Raw genomic sequence first — 21,233 nt, forward strand, 5'->3', positions numbered from 1 at the left:
ATATAACTAGCACATAGGAAAAGCCCTATCTATTTTTTAACTAGAGCACATCGTAGTGATATAGAAGTGCTGCCTAGGTTTACTTTCTATATATTCTGATATACAGAAGCAAACCTGAGTTTGCAAAATAATGCAAAATAATACACAAAGCACATTGCAAGCTACTTGGATAAAAGGGATATTAAATATATAATAAAGCTCTTTTCTTTATATGCCAGAAAAATATGTTTTAAAACAAGTAGAAAGAGACATGGCAGGAAACAATCAAAAGCACAGATTTTTCTAACTGACAGTTTCCCCTGAGTTTCCCAGTATTTTTCTGGAAGGTAGTTTTGTGCTCAGTACTCTAAATCACAGGAAATTTCTAAATTAATATTTGAATATATGTGATGATTTGATCCTATTCCAGATGATAAATCATCTGAACAATATTCATTTAAAACTTCAGGCCTGGGATAGAGCGCAGTTGTAGAGCACTCATCAAGTATGTGCAAGGCCCTGAGTTCAATCTCCAGCACTGCACACACAAAATGTACAATTAAAACTTTGTCTACACTGTAAGTTCTAAATATTTTATATGTATCATCTAATATTATGTGTATACTCTAGACATACTATTAGATAATACCTTAACATCATGCATTCATTTGAAAATGCTTAATTTACCGTGAAATGGTTAACAATAAAAATGGGATCTCTTAATACAAATTTCAAAGTAATAAAACACCCCCAGTTGCATTTTAAAGTTTAAGGGAAATTATGTGCTAACATGAAAGAAGTCTTGGATTTTATTCCAACAGATTTAATTTCCAAGATTTTTAATAAAGTTATTCCTATTGATTCCAAATAATACTGTCATAAACAAAATAAAACATCATTTTTAAGGTTGTCAAAACACAAAAGAACATAGAAAAGCACATTTCTGACAAATAATATTATTTTGTTTGTCCAGTTTAGTAATGTCATATGATTACAAATAAACTTTATTTGTATATTTTAAATAAATAATCACAAAATTATTTTGTTATTTTTTAAATTGCACAGAGTTTAAACTACCTTAATAAAATCTACTTTCTTTCAGGGTAAATGCCTTTTCTGGAAATAAATATATAACTTGACTACATTTTTTGTTACTTTTTTTTGGATGCATGCTTAAAATAGATTAAATGAGCACAGTCCTTGAAATTACAATCAAAATGGACCAAATGAAAATTCCCATAGTATTGACTTTCCCTTGATGTAATTTAAAATGTGTGAACTGCCACTCGAAATAGAAGTGCAATACCTGACATTTAACCATTTGGCAGTCTTTTAGATATAGATGAATTAATGCACTGTTGTTTGAACTGAAGCATAATACTATATATGTAATAAATTTTGTATGATACAAAACTTTACAGCAAGCTATTTGAATGTTTATTAAAAAAATTCTCAAAATGACATGGAAACATGTTTACTGTATAAATAAAAGCACTTATACATTAAGAGTGTACATTATTCAGTAATTTACATCATCACAATTGGGGTATAAGTTAACCAGTACAAACTATCACACACGATTTACATTGCAATTGTGTCCATCACAAAACAAAAAATATATCTGTTCACATTAATTATGTTAACAGCATCAAAAAAGTGAACTGCATTTCTATACAAAATCCTGATAAAAGATTCTCTCTGCCTGTTAATAAGATTGTTAATTTGATTATAATATAAAAACATTGCCTGATGATGAAGCTAGATCAGAATGGAATATAGGTTTTGCTAGAAAAAAGGGTTCTGTGGTCAACATTTTAGAATAACCTGAATCAAACCATAATAATTTGACATAACCATATGTACCTATGCATATTTTCATATGCTAATGTATATTATTAAACTCCCTGAAGATGAGAATTTCAAATTATGTTTGGCCATGGAAACTTCACATCTCTCAACACCAAATTGAATAGAAGCATCTTTAAAAAAGAATGAGTTAGGGAATTGTGTGAAGAGTTCTAATACAAGGGTCATTTGGCAGAAACTTTTATGAACAATAGTGTATGTTAAATTTAAAGTTTTACCCCAACTATGAGCCTCCAAGTTAGGAAGACTATCATAACTGACCACAGAACAGCAAACTAACTTGATAATGTATCACCTATAAGTTAAGGTTCCAAGTTCCTGGGTTATATCATTACCATTATTCAACATGAATAATCACACTATCTGGTTTCTTTTTCCTGCAACTTTTAAAATTATGCTTCTGTGTTGTTATGACTCAGGTAATGTCATCTCACATTAATAAATATATGTCCATGAAAAATAAAATAACAGCCAGAGGACAAAACTATACAGATTATTTTTTGACCCATTCTTATCAAACTAAGTGAATTTGACAGCAAATTATAAAAAACTATCAATGTCAAATAACTATACATTTCTTACTTTCTATGATTTTTAAAAGTAAAAGGTGATTTTCTATTCATTTATAAGAAGGTTTTTTCCAAGATGGACTACCACCCATCTTCCATCCTTTACAAAATATGGAGTTTTTAAAAAACTGTATGTTAATTTGGTCACCAGCCAGACTAAAATTATATCAATTTATAGTCACCTTCAGGCTGGAAGATGTTCAGATAAAGTGTGAGAAAAACATGTGGTTTATTAAATCTTCATTAAGAAAGACTTAGGTTGTTTGCCAAGAAAGAAACTACATTAATTATGACAGCTTATGCCAGGGATCTCAATGTTAAGAAACTGGAGACTTTGCTTCATAATTTCTGTAGTAAAACCACCAAGAAATGTTGTGGTGTCTCCTATACTCAATAACCCATATTACAAAGATATAATCAGAATAGTTATTGATTTACTAATATTAAAGCCACTTGCTAATGTAGTCAAATAAGCCAAACTTACAACTTTGTAATATCTAAATAGAGGCATAGCTAACTTGATTTAGAACTTTATAAACAGTTAACTAATAATAGTAACTCAGTTTAACAACAAATTTAAAAGTTGACGATTTCTCAGAAAGTGTCATTCCCCCAATCTAGACTTAGAGAAAAATGAAATTTCAGGTTATGTATGTTTTCACTAATGAAATACAAGGCAGAAGGAAAATCTGGTTTTTAAAGAACTTTTTATTTCACAGTAGACAGTAAAATATATTGAAGAAAAATATGCAGTGCAAAAAATTTTTAAAAAGGAAAAGCAATGCCTACTGTAGTTTTTTCTATAGATTCAAATTAGGATACATTTGTAGTAACTGCAATTTTGTTCTTCATAGGCAAAAACCTAAAAGGTTATGTTCTTTGATTATGTGATGGCACAAAATCCAGACTTTCCCTTCAGCTGACACTCAAACACCTACCTCTACAAATACAATTCAAAAGTGTAATCTGTATCTCATATAAGTATAAATTTATCTAAGCTTTAGTCACTTGGCTTCTTTACATAATCTTACATAATTTCATTAGTACATTCCTCTAGGTTTTCACTGTTAAAAATTAAGGGTAAGAAGTTTTGACACCAATTAATTCTGTGCCGATATTCTACAACAGTGTGCAGATATTTGCAAAATGATAACTTTTAAAAAAATCAATCTATCTCTATCTTTTCTTGCTTTGAACTACGGATTAAAGAAAAACACATAGTTAGGGAAAAAAATAAACAAGTAGGATCAGAAAAAGTACCCAAAGTTTTAATTTAAGTTAGTCCAGTTCACTTCTTCCAAGCAAACGAATTCACAGTATTTCTTCTGCTTTCAAATACAAGGCATTCAAATTACCATGGTCCCCTGCAAAAACTAATTACATAAGTAAAATTATCATATGGTAACAATAAAATGCTTTTTAATTGATTACATTGCTTAACAGATTTTTCATAACAGGAAATGTTTAAGAGTTTATTAAGGCTTGTAATTGAAGCCAGTATATACTAGTAAGGTATTGCTGATTCTATGATTTATACCAGTAAATATAAAAAAGCAGAACCACAATCCTGAAACATGAAAGCACACGTGAACTATCACTTCCCAATAGCTTCAATTAAAAAAAAAAAAAAACTAGAATCATGTTAACAGTAAACATTTGAAATGAGGAACAGCTTTATAATTTGTCAGACATTAAAATATCCCATCTCTCTGAGAATTAAGATCTGCCAAAATAAACTACTCTTGATGGAAATGACAGTTTTTAACCCTTAAAGATTATTTGGAAGATAAACTGACCAAAAACCAGTCATGAAATTTTAAAGTACATTTAGGTTTAAAAAAATGAAAAAAATTGGTATTTGTAGTAATTTTTAATGTTATCTATGCATTCAGCTGATAAATAAAAGAAACAATATGGTATATAAAATGAATTACTTCCCACATTTATACCCTAAATCACTTAGTTTTTTGACAACTAAGAACACATGTAGAACACAGTAGCAAAGTGGCAAGCAAGATACTTACGTCCTCATAAATTAAGTTCACACACCCTTGTTGCAAATGATCTCTTCTCCTAAAGAAATCTTTACACAAAAAAATACTTTTAATATTATAATTTAAAATCTATAATTTCAAATATATAATGTCTCCAAGTACAAAGACTGAATAATTTCACATTTGATTAAATCTATATTTAATATTCCAAGCAACTGAGAGATGAAGGAAACTCCAAAACTGAGCTAAAACAATTTTCAACATTTTTATTACTAAATATTGAAAACTTAAAACTAATTAGATGTAATAGTAAATAGGTAACATAGAAAGGGTGGACATGTTATAAGGAAACAGCATAATACTGAATCAATTTTTAAATGGTCAATACCTGTCAATGCTCGAAGCTTCACACAGCAAGCAACATAATCATCAAAGAAAATTCTGCCATTCTTACTATAACGTTTAGCAATAGCAGTTAACGTTTGAGGACTCAGCCTATAGCCTAAAAAAAGAGATCAGTAAAGTATAATTTCTAAAACTAAACAGCAAAAGAACACAGCAACATTGCCTTTTCATTAATGAAGTCATAACATAGATTAACTTTCAAAAGTCATTCCACGAAAAAATATTAAAAATAAAGCACATTAATATTAAAAAATAATCAAAGGCTTCATTATTAACACTACTAAAAAATACACAAACATCATAATTCTATTCTCATCCAGTAATAAAGTAAAAGCTAAGGAAAAAAAATAATTACCTTTTCTTAAATTTATTTTGATTTTGATATGTATAGGTGTATTTCCTAGATTTTAACCTTTCAATATTTCAGTTCTGTTTTTATAGTTCCTAACGAATATCAAAGCAAACTAGGTTCAGTGGTCCACAAACCTGTAATCCCAGCTACTCAGGAGGCCAAGGAAGGAGAAACAAATTAAAAGCCTGGGCAAACTAGAGAAGTCCTGTCTCAAAACAAATGACTGGGGATGTAGTTCAGAGATTGAGACCTTGCTCAGCATATGCCAGGTCTGGTTCAATCTCCAGTAATAAAAGAAATGAAAGAATATCAAAGCAAAGATTCTTAGTGATCTTTTCTATCAATCAAATCCTACATTTCCCATTGACTCTTTTTTAATTTGTTCTTATTAGATTTACATGACAGTGAGTATATTTTGACACATTGAGAATAACTTATTCTAATTAGGATCCAATTCTTGCAGTTGTACATGATGTGGAAGTTTCACTGATCATGTATTCATATATGAATATAGGAAAGTTATGTCTGATTCATTCTACTGTGTTTTCTATTCCCATTACCCTTCCTTGGGGAACAAAATGCTTACTCCAAAGCAGAAAAAAGCTGTGGATATAGCTCAGTGGTAGAACATCTGCCTAGAAATCCTGAGGCCCTAGTCCCTGCCACCCCCAAAATAACCTAAAGTGTTATTCTTCCTTGTCTTCCAAACTTTTGTTTCTTCACACATTTTTTACTATTTCTTTGGTTCTTTATTCCAGTCTTGTTGTCTCCAAAATTCTTTCTGTGTACTCCTATCATCAAAATGTTTCTGATCATTCACCTCCAGTATCTTTGTGTTCTTAATTTGACAAGATCAAAAATTATTTGTTATGTACAATGAAACCTGATGCCTTTAAAAACTTATTTCTTCCCTTTTCCCTTTTCCTTAAATTCAATGCTCTTTTTTTTTCTCATTCCACATTTTTTATTGGTACATTATAAAATTCAATGCTCTTACAGGCTATCTAAATTGGTAGTGACATTTGGAAGGACAATGAACTAACTCGGTGTGGTATGATTGATTGCAAAGCTGCTCTGTTAGGAGGTAAATATCTGTGGCAGATAAAGTATTCATTCTCTGGTATCTTCAGCCATGATATTCAAAAATAGAGACTGGAGCTCAGGTGATTTAGTACCCTACCTATAGAAGACTTGTGTATGAGCACAGTAACAGTGTTGGGCACATTCTCCCATCATGATGTTCTAGCAGGATTTAGGGGCCCCTCCCTCCAAATTATCACTAATCTTCTTCCTTCCAATTTTCTTCTCTTTTCTGTTTTCCCCTTCTCTTTCTTTGAAACATATTGGGAAGAAAACTCCTATAAGTATGCAGTTAGCTTATATTATTAATTAACACCCGTAGCTTTAGCATATATTACTGTTTGACTACTTACCTTTTACAATATACATAAAAACTGAAATTTTAAAATAATGAGATGAAAACCAGAAATGTTAATTAATATGTTATATTTGCTACACCCCTAGGATGGTCCTTCAAATTTAATGAGATGCACAAATGTAAGGAGAGAATGTTCCATCTGAAGTTGTAATAATGTGTAACACAGGAAACTTGTTAAAAAATATAAAATGAGAGAAATGGCAAAACATGCAAACTACTATGGTTTTATGAAAATGCATTTTGAGTACAATCTGGATAGGTACTGATAAAATACCTAAAATTTTCCCATAGTACTCTCAGCAATATCATTTGAATATTTCAGTCCACTTCTTTCTTACATTTAACTGTCCACTTGCATACTTAGAAAATGTTCTTTTAGTCTAAAGATTATATTAATTTTCTAACATTTTGCTGAATAAAAGACCCAGTTTAATCCATTAGGTATTAAGGCTCTATTAATAAACTATACATTGTTATATGGCCAGTACTGTCCCTAATAAATAAATTATCTATTTAAAACATAAAACAAAAATATCACTAGTTTGAGTTCTTTAAATTGTATTTCAGACAAGTCCCTGTACATTAAGTCCCGATGTTAATTTTCAAAAAGTTAATTTTCATACAAATATTTCGATTAGAAATAATTACAAATAAAAGTATAGGGTAAAAAAAATAAAGTTTCTTAAAACTGAATTAACTGTAAACAAATTTAGCAACTTTGTGTATTTTTCTCTTTCAAAAGCAGACCAAGAAAGAGCCTTAGCTTATTAGAAATTATAATGAAATAAGGTTACATTCTTTCAAAATATTCTAAAATGCCATCTCCCATTTTGAGATATATTGTTACATTGTTGTATTTTATTATGTAAGAAGGGGAAAAGCATGGTTTTGGGTGCTGAAAAATTAAACTCTGATATAGAAATTTGTGATTGAAATTAATTTTGTTCCCAAATTACATATCCTTCTCAAGTAACCAAAGAATACAAGTGGTGAGTATTAACCATTGAAGAATAAATTTAAACATACCCAAGAAATTTAGAATAAAATGGAAGATCAACATTTGGAAAAAATCATAGTTAATATAATTTTGACAATGTTGTTAGTCAGAATTTACCTGCAACTTTACTTCAACTAGAGAACTCTAGTGAAAAATATAGCTCTCATTACAGTAGTAAACTGAGAATTAAGATTCATATGCTCAAAGATGACCTGTACAGACTTGACAGAATTTTAATATTCTTACCCATAATAGCAATGGCTTGACTCAGCTCATGATGCTCTACTGTGCCACTTCGGTCTTGATCAATGGTCATGAAGTTCTGTTTCCAGGCATTTAGAGCTGCCCAAAGCTCCTTGAATTCATTAAACCCCATTTTTCCTGTGTAATCTCTCTGATAGTTTTGTTAATGAAAATAAGTTTTGGGATCTGAGAAAATGAACCTCACCCAAACTCTGTATCATTGGCTAAAAAATAAGTATGCATCTACAAAGATAGTCTAAATGGGCATATGAATAGTTTTCTGCATAAAAACATAAATGTCTATAGACAGCTAACAGGATCTCAAAAATATTTTTAAATTCTAGTTTACTAATTGGTTGTCACTTAAAACTAACAATGGGCTTAATATTCATAAAGTAATAACTATATTCTAGTCTTTTCTATTTTCATTCAAGGATACATCCAACAAGGCAATCATAATTCTGCAGGTTTCCAAACTGAAGGCTGAAAGACAGTGAATATTTAACTGAAATCTGCTCAATTTTGTCTATGTAAAATTATGACAATCTTTATTTCCAAAAGAAAATATTTTAAAATTGCCCCAAATACACAATCACCATAATTAACAACCTTTTTTGAATGTTAAGCATTTGTAGGAAAAAAAAGGCAAAAAAATTACTGTCTTCAAATTACTCATCTCATGAGGGATAAGCAGTTGCAAAATAATGAAAACTTACAGAGCTATAGGTGTCACAGGTGTTTAAAGCACATGGCTTTGCCCGGAGCCTAGAGACAGGAAGGGTTTCAGTCTTCCAATACAAATGCTGAACAGGGTTTAAGTAGAAGCTTGACTTATACTCAGAAATCACAAAGTGTAAAAGATTTAAGAGTACTCATAAGTAGCATATGAGTACCTCAGAAAAACAGACAAGAGCTAGATACTAACCTCTTCAATACCACTCAACAGACTAATTAAGGTCACTGAAGAATTTTAAGAAGCAAAAGAGAAATTCTATATTTTCCATTTTAAGGACTTTAGCTTACAATGAATAGACTCTAAAATGAGATGATACAGAGGGAGGAAAAGCATTTGGTGGCTTATTTCAATGACCAAGGAAGAAGAAAATGAGCCTCTGAGCTGAAGCCACTGTCCCCATTTCCCACTGCAAGGGGGAGGGGAGAAGAAAGGAAGAAGAAACCAACACAAACTATCTTAAAGTCAGGGCTTATTAGACATAGTAACACTTTCACACTGATAGTACTAGAAAGAGCCCACTAGATAAACTTCAATTTTTCTAATCCTTATCACAATTTCATTCAACCACTATGCTGATTTATTTTGAGAAGAATTACATCACCACTGTTCACTTAGGCCTACAAAAATCTTACTAGAAACTCGTTAATATGAATGAGTAAGTGGATAAATAATTTTTAAAATTAATTTCACTTTATGCTACTTGATGACATATTTTAAAAGTTTTAAAAAGAAAATTACACCAGCTAAATTTTAGACTCAGGATAAATTATAAAATATTCTACAAGTTAAAAGAGATGATTTTCATGAAACATTTAATAAAAACTGCCTGTGCTAAAGTTATTGGTAACAGTGTTTTTGAATTGACAACTCAATGCTGAATGAGAACTCACTATGAATTAGGTAGTGAAAGTTATGCGATTTCACATAAACATACCAAATGTATAACAGTCTTAATTTTTCAAATAAAGAAACCAAGGCCCAGAAAGATAGCTTCCCATGTTCAGAGCTAACAAATACAAGTCAATGTTCCTTCATATAAAAACTACTGGAGGGGAGTTGTTAATATAAAAAATTTCTGAAATGTATTCCACCTTTTGGCCAAGTAAATAATATCCATTTTGCTTTAAAATTAACTTGACATACATTCACAAAGTGGGAGAATCAGAATGGGTAATAATACATGGCCAAAATTAAACAGACAAATAAGCACATCTTCAATCCGAGAATATAATCATGTATGTAAGGATAAAACATTTTTGATAAAGAGTAGAGAGAATTTTAATTCAAGAAAGTTGATAGGTTTTTACTTCCTCCCCACAACCCAACAGAATGAACAGCTATTTTAAAATATAAAAATCTATAGAGAAAAAGAGAATGAGAGAGGAAACAACAGGAAAATACATTGTAAGTTATAAAGTCAAAGAATATGAATTAAGTAATGTTTACTCAAAAAGAGAAAAGCTCAGAAGCAACTTAGTTACCTTAAGAAAGACTCCAAGTGTCATAAATTGAATTGGCAGTACTTCTGAAAACATGAGTGAAGGTAGAAATACAAACAGAATTGTGAAATGTCCACATAGGAGAATTTAAAGCCCCCAATCACCTCCTTGTCTCTATTTGGTTAGATAGCTCTGACTCCTAAACCTAGCAGAATTTGGTTCTCTGGAGAATTCTCTGGACTGTAGTATATCAGGCACAGCTGGGATGGGATATCTACTAAACACAAGGCAATTAATTGAATATTTACAAAAGTTTTGAGAACCCTGTGGACTCCATTTCGTCTCCCTTGCAGTCAGAAGATAAACTGGATAACCATTCCCAAAGGAAATCACTAAAGATACCAACACTCAAAGTTACACAACAGAACTGCCCAAATGAAAAACCATGCACTGAGGCCCATGATCAAAATGTAACCATGATGTCAGGACTTATGATCAGCATTTTAGCAAAATATGAGCAACAAAAGTATCATCAAGCACCTGAGAAAAGACATGAAAGATAACCAAACAAACAAACTGGGGATATAAAAACAATTTGTAAGAAATAACAGGCACAGGGAAAGAAAAAACTCAAGCATATTAATAGTCTTTGAGAGAGTTAAAAAAAATTATAGTCAAAACAAAAGAGTCAATAGAAGTTTTAGAAAATAAAGTTGAGGACATTTCCCCAACAGTGTAAGAATAAAAGAGGGCTGGGGATACAGCTCAGTTGGTAGAATGCTTGCCTAGCATGCACAAAGCCCTGGGTTCAATCCCCAGCACCACATACACACACACACACACACACACAAAAAAAAAAAAAAAAAAAAAAAAAAAAGAATAAGAGAAAAGTAGAAGACCTAGTTCAAATAACATGCAATATAGAAAGAGAAAACATCAGTGAAGAAAATTACCCATAACTAAAGTAAATAAGTTTCCAGAGTAAGCACACATGCACTGAGTTCCCCACAGAATACCACTAAGTAAAGCATTATGGAATTTCTGAATACTAGGAACAAAGAGAAGATCTCCCAAGCTTCCGGAGAACAAAAGCAAATCACATATAGGCCAGAAGTGAAAAGACAGAACAACAATGGAAGCTGAAAACAATTAAGTAATACCTCTAAAATTCAATGTGAAAATGATTTGTAACCCAGGACTCTATACCTGACCTAAAATCCCTCCATTCTGAAGATAGAATTAAATCTTTTTAATATACATAAGGTCACCAAAATTTACCACTTTTATTTTACCTAATGATAAATTTCATTGAAATAAGAGATTGGATTTTTTTTAAGTGGAAAGCAAGATGTCAGGAGATTGAGTGAAGAGGCCAACCAACTCGAGAAAACAAAGACAGCTCCAGAATGAAGGTGAAAGAATGCCAGTATGAGAATCACACACAAAAAACAGAGCACACTGGAAAGTTCCAGGTTGATAAGAAAGATAGAATACTTAACCTTATTAATTTCAAGAAAAGCAAAAAGTTATATAAAAAGGAAAAGTAATCATATATTTTCACAAGACAAAGTTATAAACAGTATGTACATACCAAAAAAAAAAAAAAATACTGATTACCTAACCAAAATTACCATACCACCATATTGTACTATGGGAGACTGGGAAGTATTCCTGTGTGAAGGGAAGGGACAGGGTCACCTGAAGGTTGAAAGAGAATAATCCTCTCAATTCGAGAAGAATCAGCTAAAAAGAAGCCTCTTATATGAGTGATTAATGTTGGGGAAAAAAGGAATGTACAAGGAACAGATTATATTCACAACTGAACCATTTGGCTGAACCATCTCTTTAAACCATGTGCATGTATAACTGCTATGAAATTTTTAAATATACTCTAATTATGGGGATACAAAAAACTAGAAAATGAATATCCTATTCCAATTTCAACAAAAGGGGGTGGGGAAGATCTTACGAGAATAAGTTCCACTGATTCCAGACTGTGTCAAACATTTCTGAAGTTCCTCAGCATCCACTTCACCATCCTGTTAAAACAATAATGATAACCTTATTTAATGTTTAGTTATATAAAAGCATATTAAAATGTTAATTAACTATGGTAGCTCAATCAAGAAATATGCATTTCTCAGAATACTGGTATCAACTTCAAAATTCTAAAAAGAATTATCAACTGCAAAAGCATATTACAGAACATAATGCAATGAATCATTTCCTCTACTTCTGAAAAAAACAGCACATTCACTCTGTTCTATCACAGTTCAAAACAATATATTGTGAAAGTCATTGAATCTCTAATTAAAATAGAAAAATCCATAAAACGTTTTTAAAAAGTTCTCACAAACATTCCCAGTCATGGTCATTTTTGGAAGGAACTATGTCGAAAGAAAAACTTCATATTGAATGTTTTATTGGCAGGGAAACATATCCTTTTCAATCTCACAATTACTGCTAGTGAAATTTTATAGTCCTCTGTATTGTGTAGCTATTCTGATTAGTGTCCAAACATTCCTGTTTGAATTTATTGGAAATTACAATGGAAATGAAACAGAGTATTCTCCTTACGTTTCAGTACCTAATCCTATTTTCTACATAAATATACAGTAAGGTAATTCACTTGGAAATATCACATACATTGGCACAGTTGCAAAACCAGAGCTATGAGAAAAGATTAAAAAGGTAAATTTAAGACACATGCTTCATAAAAAAAAAAAGAAATAAACAAATACTTTAGAAAAAACTTCTAAGAAGTATTTAAATAGTCACATTCGTCTAGATCTTTAACAATGAACCTGCAAACACAACTCCAGTGGTTCTAATAGAAATTTAAAAATACTGAGTAATATTCTTCTCAATGAAGCATCCTTACAGTCGTCTCTGCTTAGAATATCTGAGTGCTCCTTCCTAGATCCTACATACTTTGGGGATCTTTAAAATTCTATAGTAATAAAATTATACCTTAAAAAATAGCTATTTCCTTAGACTTGTAGCTACATTACAAATACTTTCTTCCAGTTATAGGAACTTTAGAAGAACTTTGGGGCACATTTTATTTAACCAATATTTATCCACCTCCCTATCAGAAGTCCTGAAGCAACTGTTTCAAATGATTATTATATCGCAAACCTCTTTCAAAAACTTCATGTTCTCAGCAAAAAGTCATTAGTAAAACACTCTACTAATTAATTTGGAGAGCTGCCACTGTCAATACCATTTCCATGAAATAACAAACACAAATGCCATGCTACTGTCAATGATGGCACACTAAATTTAAAAAGACTCTTTTACAAACTATTAGAAGACACAAAGGAAGAAAATGACTTATCTTTCTTTTTGATTTTTTTTAAAAAAATGTCTTTTAGCACACAAAAAGTGATATAGTTATAAATTATCTTTTCTTTAACTCTTCTTAAGTGGAAAAATGCCATTCTACTTGATAATTAAATTAATGAGAAGTTACTGAGCCTCATGAATTTTTTTCCCATTTATAAAACCAATATATCACATAGAAAGCACAAGAATGCAAAGAATGGAATGTACAGACCACACAAACATGAAGTTTTCAAGAAAAATGTAAGTGTACTGAAAATCTACACCAATCCAATTAAAATGAAGAGCAACAAATCCTACATGTCAGATGATATTTTCTGTTCAAGCACCAGTCTCTTCCGTAACATTTCACACAAAAGTTTCTCACCAGCCTCTTCCATAATATTTCATACCTTTCCCAAACTGGGTATTTCTTAAATTCTACACTTCTAGACAATGAAGAAGGAACCAAAGGGTGTGGAGGTTCTTTACGATGAAAGAACATTTATAGAAAAAGCAGACTTGGAAAAAATGCTAGTTGAAAAGATACAAAACAAAATTTATTGCAAATTTTAGTTGAAACACATAAAAGTTATTTTAGGATCTTTTTTATGAATGGAATGAAAGCTACAAAACAGCTCACTGTTTCCTCTCCCACAAAATAAAACAGCTTTAAACTCTGTGTGCCACATTTCCATGTGCTCATTTATCTGCAAAGGCCTAAGCTCCCCTCACCCACTGCTCTGCCTAGAAGGATACACTGTAGATAAAAGTCAAGTATATGTCTTGTTCTTCAGAAGTGAAGGTGTACTCTTCCTAAGAAAAACAATATTTACTATTTTACCAGGGTTAAGAATCAGATGCTATAAAATGCAGGACATCATCCATTAATTGCCTCAAGAAGTCCCATACAGTGGGACTCCGATTTTTTTTTTTTTTTTTCCTTTAGACTTCCTTTGGAATTAGGTTATGCTACTTTCGTGGCACATCAATAGGGGAACAAGAACCTTCACATGTTCAGCTATATAGAAGTTCTCTGAACCCCGTCTTTTCAGGTTCAGATTTCATAGCATCAGCATGATTGCTAATAGACTAGGTAAGAAAATCCAGCAAGGCCTAAAATTCAGACTATACTTGGCCTCTGTGTAGCATTCCTTCCTTCAGGGTATGGGAGAGAACTCCTCTGGAATAAGAGTCTTATGACCTCCTGCCAGATAAGGTAAATCAGAGAATAAAGAAAAGTATGGCCATATAAGAACAGGGAAAAGTTTCTGTGACTTATTTGGGGAAGAGAAATTCTAGTTTCTATGCCCTATATCCTGCCTCAGGGAAGGCATTATGAGCTAGAAACCATGGGAAAAAAATATACAAAAATATAAATAAATATATAAAACATATAAATATCAAAATGTGTGTATATGTTATCACACTTATATATGTAAATATACAAATATGTATCACAATTATATTCTTTCCTATCTTCAGCACTCAACAATTCTCTTATAAAAAAATGCAACTGATATCTCATAAAAATGGATGTGATACATACTCCCATTAAGACCACTTGAACTTTCACAAGATAATGAATAAAAAATTACTTTAAAAGGAATAAATTGTGGTATAATAAACAGTAGTTGCAATAGAAATAAAGAAAAAAACTTTGCCTGACCACATAATTACTTATTATCACTAAAACTTCGTATGCAAAACTCACGTACCTGAATTGGCAGGTTCATACTTCCCAGTTGGTCATAATAAAGCCTGCCTTCTACATACTTATTCAAATTTATTAGAGATTAATAACATGCTAATACTATAATATATCATTAAGATAATAATTTCTGTAATTTTTTGTTAAAGATAGAAAAATAGGCCCTAATATGATTATATAGATAATCTTTTTGAAAGACTGGACAGTCATATAAATTTTTTTAAAAATCACTAAAAATGACAGAAATCCTTCTGTGGAAAAAATGTAATTGCTCAACTTGAATAAATTTATGATATTTTGAGGTGATTTCCTATTTATAATACTGTTTGACATACTTGGGTTTCAAATTACACACACACACACACACACACACACATACAAACACATACACACAAACATTTCTTTTTAATGGAATGAATGGCAAAGTTAAAAATATTGTTCCCTAGACTAAATACTAATTGCTGTAAATATCTCTTACCTTCCCTTAAATTTGTAATACTCATCCTTGTTTGCTATAAAAGGATGTTCAGACTAAATGTAGTTAGCTTTAGATTATCAATCTCTCCAAGGGAATAGAATTCTTCTCATTCTCAAACATAGGGAAGATATTAAGAAGATTTAAGTGAGAGATAAGATAGTTCAAAATAAGAAAACATCTAAGTACTATAATACTTACGTTTTGATGATGTACTTAACTACCAGTAACAAAATCCCTTTGTCAAATAATGTCAGCAAGAAAAGTGTTGGTCTATTTTCTGCAGCTATATAACTGAGGCTGTGTAACTTATAAAGAAAAGAGGTTTGTTTTTGCTTATGTTTCTGGAAGCTAGGTAAAGCACAGGCAACAGCTCTTCTTTGTAAGGACCAGATGTGAAGACCAGAGACAAATGTGTGAGAGAAAAAAATGGAAGGTGACTGACTCACTTCAAAACAATCCACTCCAATGTGAAATAACTAACCCACTCTTTCAAGAATCACCTTTATCCTTTGATGAAGATGGAGCCCACATGACCTAAAGGCCTCTTAAAGGCACTGCTACCTCTCAGTACCACTGCACTGGCATGTAAATTTTAACATGAGTTTTGGTGGTGACAAACAACATCAAACCTTAGAAGACATCCTACTATGTAAGGAAGAATTAGATTTTTCTACTTTGAAAATCTTTCCTCTTTCAATTGATTTAAAGTGACTTTTTAAAATAAAATAATTATGACTGCCCTCATCTCAGGTCTCAAGAACAAAATCAGCCTAGATAAAATTAAAACATAAGTTCCATATGCATTTAAACTGATACACTAAGTGAAATACTTGGCATTTCTTTTGAATACCAATCATTTTTTTAAAACTAACACTTGTGCAATAATTTTAGCACCTTACCTGTCCAGCAACAGCAGTGAAATAATTCCACATAGCATCATCAGCTGAAGAATAATTGTCTGAATATGCTGGGTACCCAGAGTAACCACCAGGGAACATGTTTGGACCTGTTCCTGGCACTTGCATTCCTGGCATCTGACCACTAAAATTTCCAAACTACAAGAGTAAAAGAGAAGAAGATAAATAATACAAAAATTATCCATTAAAGTGGCTTCAAATAAAATATGTATTGAAAGTCCACTGAAAAGTAAAAAGATAGTTACCAAAAGCTCCCAAACATAATTATCACAAAAGCTTAAGCTACATAATGCTAGGTAACTAACATTAAGACAGAGTTCATTCGTATTTATTATTCAGAATTAAAAGTAGTTAAGAGCTGGAGGTATAGCTCAATGGTAGAGAGCTTGTCTAGCATGTGTGAGGCACTGGGTTCAATCCTCAGCACCAGATAAAAATAAATAAATAAATAAAGGTATTGTGTCCATCTACAAGTAAAAAATTTTTAAAAGTAGTTAAAAAGAAAAAAAAAACATCAGCCACAAAGAACTTAATTCAACAAAAGAATATAAAGTATAATTTTTAAAGTTTACCATCATCATCACTGAAATAAATGAAAGTAAAACATGTAAGATTTCACATATAGTGAAATTCAGAATTATACCTCAAGACACATATTTAGAAAAAAATGTGGTTAATACAATGAAACTGGGACCTAATCATGGGAAACTGCTTATAGCTCAAATATCCTCTCCACCATAAAAGATTTATTTTTTAAAAAAAAATTAAGATGACAAGAAAAAAATCCAGTGACAACTCTAATAGTCTACTCCAATACTAATAAGAAAATAATAATACCAATGAAATAATAATATTAGGCAGTTAATATTTATTGAGGGCTTTTTATATCCCATGTACCACTCTAAGTACTTCCATTGATTATTTTATTAAATTTTCACAACTCCATTAGATATAAAAGTATTTTGTTCTTTTTGCAGTTGAGGTTCTGAAACTTCAAGATCTCCTGAACTGGTCAAGGTCAAATAGCTAGTAAGAAGTAGACCATGTATTCAAATATACTTACACTCAGAGACATGTGGATAAACCCTATCCACATTTATTTCATGGTATGGCTATGGTTTCTCTCTTTTTTACTTTTCATTTGGGGACATGGCATATGCTTTTAATACCTTAGAAAAACATTTTGCTCAGAATTTTTGTGAGTCCAGAGAGAAAGAGGTAGTAGATTGTAAACTTATTCCATTAAACAAAAATCTTGACCTGAAAGCTGAGAAGAGGTTGCCATAAGACAGAAAGAAAAAAGAATTTCAAGTAGTAGGAAGAAAAAAATATAATGAAAATATGTATAAATTAAAATTTAAAATTTTATTTCCTGTGAACATTTTTATTATAAAATTAGTACAATGAAAATAATACAATTTTGATTAAAAAACTCTTACTAAACAAGTAAAAAAGTGTTAGAAAAGCATTTAAAAAGATGAATCATTTACTGGGTCAGATAAAAGTATACTTTCAAAAAGGTCTAACAGCTACCATTTTATATTTTGTTAAATATAAAAATATTAATTTAAGTCTATATTGACTATAGTTAATATGTTTCATAAAACAATTTAAACTTATAAATATATTCCAAATAAAAATAATGCATATTTTACCCTTGGATATTATTCAATGTGTCTTAAAAGAGTTCCACTGAAAAGTATTAATTTTACTAATCTATATTGCTTTCTTTCTTTGAGGGTATTTTTGTCCTAGCTACTAATAAGAAGTTGGAAAATAGATGTGAAGAGCTGCTTTTATTTGGATAAGCAGAAAAAAAAGCATTTAAATGTTTAAAATATGTTCAGATGTTTCCTTCCATTAAACACAAGCACTCTGATAAAAAAATGGGGGTAAGGAAGTAGCAAATCCTTTCAATTAATATGTTATTACTATCACCATCATCTCTACCACATACAGAAATTAGGACATCCAACTAGGAGTAAAAGTAACATATTTCTAACAGGGACTGCAATCTAATTAAAATATGTAGAAGGTAGTGAAATTTAAAATGCCTCATGGATTCATGCTATTTTGACTAATTTTGAAAGAGATTTTTACCTTCCTTAGGGACCTTAAACTTCCTTAGTAACTTAAGGACTGAAAGTAGACATTAAAAAGTGGAAGATGCCAGAGGGAATTCAGGCACATTTTCAAGCAACTCAGTTTAGGAACAAGTATGTGTCAGAGTTGAGAGCCTGGAAACCCATTACCTTAAAAAATGATTCTCCCTTAGTCCCAAGGATTAGAATTAATTCCTTTGAACACCACTACCATACACCAGTGTCAATTCCTGGATTAAAATTAATAAAGCATAGTTTCCATTTTTAGGTTTAAAAAAAAAGTTAAAATAAAAATAGAAAACAGGCTACCTTCTGCCTGCACCCTAGTGGACCATCCCACACTCTTTGTAAACAAAAAGTATGCTCCAGGCACTTTGAAAATTACTGACAAAAAGGTAGAAGACTTGGATTCCTTTCCAAAAGGAAGGTACTAGCCACAGGATACTACAATTAAGACTTGTAACTCCCAAAGGTGATGCAGAAAAAACAATTACATGAGAAAGAATAATCTTCACAACTTCAAAAACAAAGTCTAGAAAAACAGATTGCCCTTGCTCTGACAAAAGGGGGCATTTAGAGTTCATCTTAACGTATTTGTAAGGAATTTAAAAAATGAGAAGTGGTAAAAATAATTTCAGAAAGAGGATCTGTAACAAAACTGCGTGGAGCAGGGGTGAGAACCCTATAAGATTATTACAAAAGGAGAAGGATGTTTTATTCCTCGGTTCCAAGAAAAGAAATTTCAAAAACACAATTCACATGGCAACGTCACACTGAGGGTCGACACTTAGGGGTCCTCAAGGATCGGAATACCTGCAGTTCCACTTTAGCCCGCCCAGCCCCTGTTTCCAGCACCACTCAGAGTTCTGTTCCAGGCCCTCTAGTACCAGTCACCAGAGAAGGACGCGGAGGCAGTGGGCGGACCCGCACGGTGGTACCGCCTGTCGGGCCACACACATCCAGCGAGGACAGAGGACACGAAGAAGTAACCAGGACTCACCCCTCCTCCATATCCCGGGTAGGCCATGAAGAGCCGATCAAGTGTCACCCAATAGTCACTCTTGAGTTGGCGTTCGCCCTGGTGAGAAAAGCGGGGAAGTGCAGGTGCAGCTCAGGCCGAAAGCCACCCAATCCCCGCGCGTCGCGTTCGCGCGTTCAAGCCCGCCCCCTGAATCTAGCCCCGCCCTACCTAGTTCCGATTGGCTGAGTCCTGCCTTTCACCGACCACACTGCGAGAGCCCGCCCCTTCTCGGAGTCTAGCCTTACTCTCCTCAGTTCTGATTGGCTATCAGGTCTCTTGGCTCAGAGAACCTGTTTGTTCAGCTCTTATTGGCTCACTCAAGTTCTTAACCAACAAGACTTCTCTGTTATTTCCACTCACTCTGGATTCTCTAAGCTATTGTTTCCTAAAGTTTCTTTTCTCTCTAGAAAATCAAAACCGGTCAGCACACTTCTACTCTTAGACTCTTCTGCGCTTAGACTTAGTCATCTTTGAATTTCAAAATTTGCAGTTACTAATATTTGCTTTTGTGTAGTATTGATGTCACATCAGAACTTTGAAGTTGTGACCATGGCTATGCCCAAAGGAGAGTACTTCTGCATTAAACCCCAATTGACTCCAAATTTAGGAGTCTGGCCACACTTGTCAAATGTAACAAATAAAAACATAGGATATCTAGTTAAAATTGATTTTCAAGTAAATAATTAGGGTAAGTCTCAAATATTATACACCCGTACACTTATATTTAGAATTTTTTGCTGTTTATAGGTCAGTAATGCACAGTGTCCTGTATATTATCTGGCAGTCCTACCAGTGACTCAACCTTTGGAAAACCGTTATTAAATATTATCTATACCAAAGAATATTTTGCTATTTATCATTTGGTAAAGAGTTAATTTTTAATTTTGATTTTTAAGTAATTGACAAGTCTGCTTTTATCTAGAATACAAATGAAATTTATAGCTCTGAGTTTAAAAGAATAAAATAGTCAGAGTTTCAGTTTTAAGACAAAACAAAGATGATATTATTTCAAGTTATCACTGAAGAATAAGAGAGGAGCTATTTCAAAAATAAGGATGTTAAAAAGAAGTGTTAACTATTAGCAGATGAAATCAATGTTGCAAAGCTTAACTATTGTTTAGCTACACCACAGAGGAATATCTTGGACCTTGTGAAACAGTTTTACCAGGAAGAGACAGAGAAAAAGGAAGCTTGAAAATGTACAAGCTATTCTTGAGAAAGTGTCAGTTCCTCTGACACAATAAGAAATATTTTACCAATAAAGTTAAATTACTGGGATAAATAAATAAGTAGAAAAATGGCAAATTCTACTTGGTAGCAGAAAAGAATGTATGACTCATTAAGGTATCAAGTGATAATAGAAAGCTGAACAAATTGTTGCCAAGTTAATACACAGAATTAACTATATATTCAAATAAATACTTAGGGAAAGATTGTGTACATTTACTATGTTAGCCTAAATCTAGGATCTGAACTTTGGGGTATCTTCATTACAATGATCATACTGATTGATGCATTACATTTGGGCATACCAGGTGTCAAATCTCCATGGGTCTCTTACATTTCTGCACGTGTAATTTTTTTTAATATTCATTTTTTACTTGTAGTTGGATACAATACCTTTATTTTATTCATTTATTTTTTATGTGGTGCTGAGGATTGAAC

At 31.9% G+C, this 21,233-nt stretch overlaps 1 protein-coding gene across 3 annotated transcripts; it reads right to left on the minus strand.

Annotated features, from left to right (window-relative positions):
- Nucleotides 1-3,104: 3,104 nt before the first annotated feature.
- Nucleotides 3,105-19,664, minus strand: Gca (grancalcin). 3 transcript variants are annotated; one of them, XM_076865830.1, is made up of 8 exons: nt 19,548-19,664; nt 16,428-16,583; nt 11,988-12,057; nt 8,283-8,326; nt 7,847-7,994; nt 4,797-4,910; nt 4,439-4,497; nt 3,105-3,787 (listed from the first exon to the last, which is right to left on the minus strand). In XM_076865830.1, exons 1-8 carry the CDS (start codon nt 19,572-19,574, stop codon nt 3,761-3,763), a joined length of 645 nt encoding a protein of 214 aa, XP_076721945.1. In that variant the 5' UTR covers nt 19,575-19,664; the 3' UTR covers nt 3,105-3,760. The 3 variants fall into 3 exon arrangements, with proteins under 3 accessions (XP_076721945.1, XP_076721946.1, XP_076721947.1); XM_076865831.1 differs by lacking the exon at nt 19,548-19,664 and adding an exon at nt 19,361-19,436; XM_076865832.1 differs by lacking the exon at nt 4,797-4,910.
- Between the last annotated feature and the right edge of the window lie 1,569 nt (nt 19,665-21,233).

Source organism: Callospermophilus lateralis, chromosome 9 (assembly GCF_048772815.1).
Source record: "Callospermophilus lateralis isolate mCalLat2 chromosome 9, mCalLat2.hap1, whole genome shotgun sequence".
In the NCBI taxonomy this organism is placed as follows: domain Eukaryota; kingdom Metazoa; phylum Chordata; class Mammalia; order Rodentia; family Sciuridae; genus Callospermophilus; species Callospermophilus lateralis.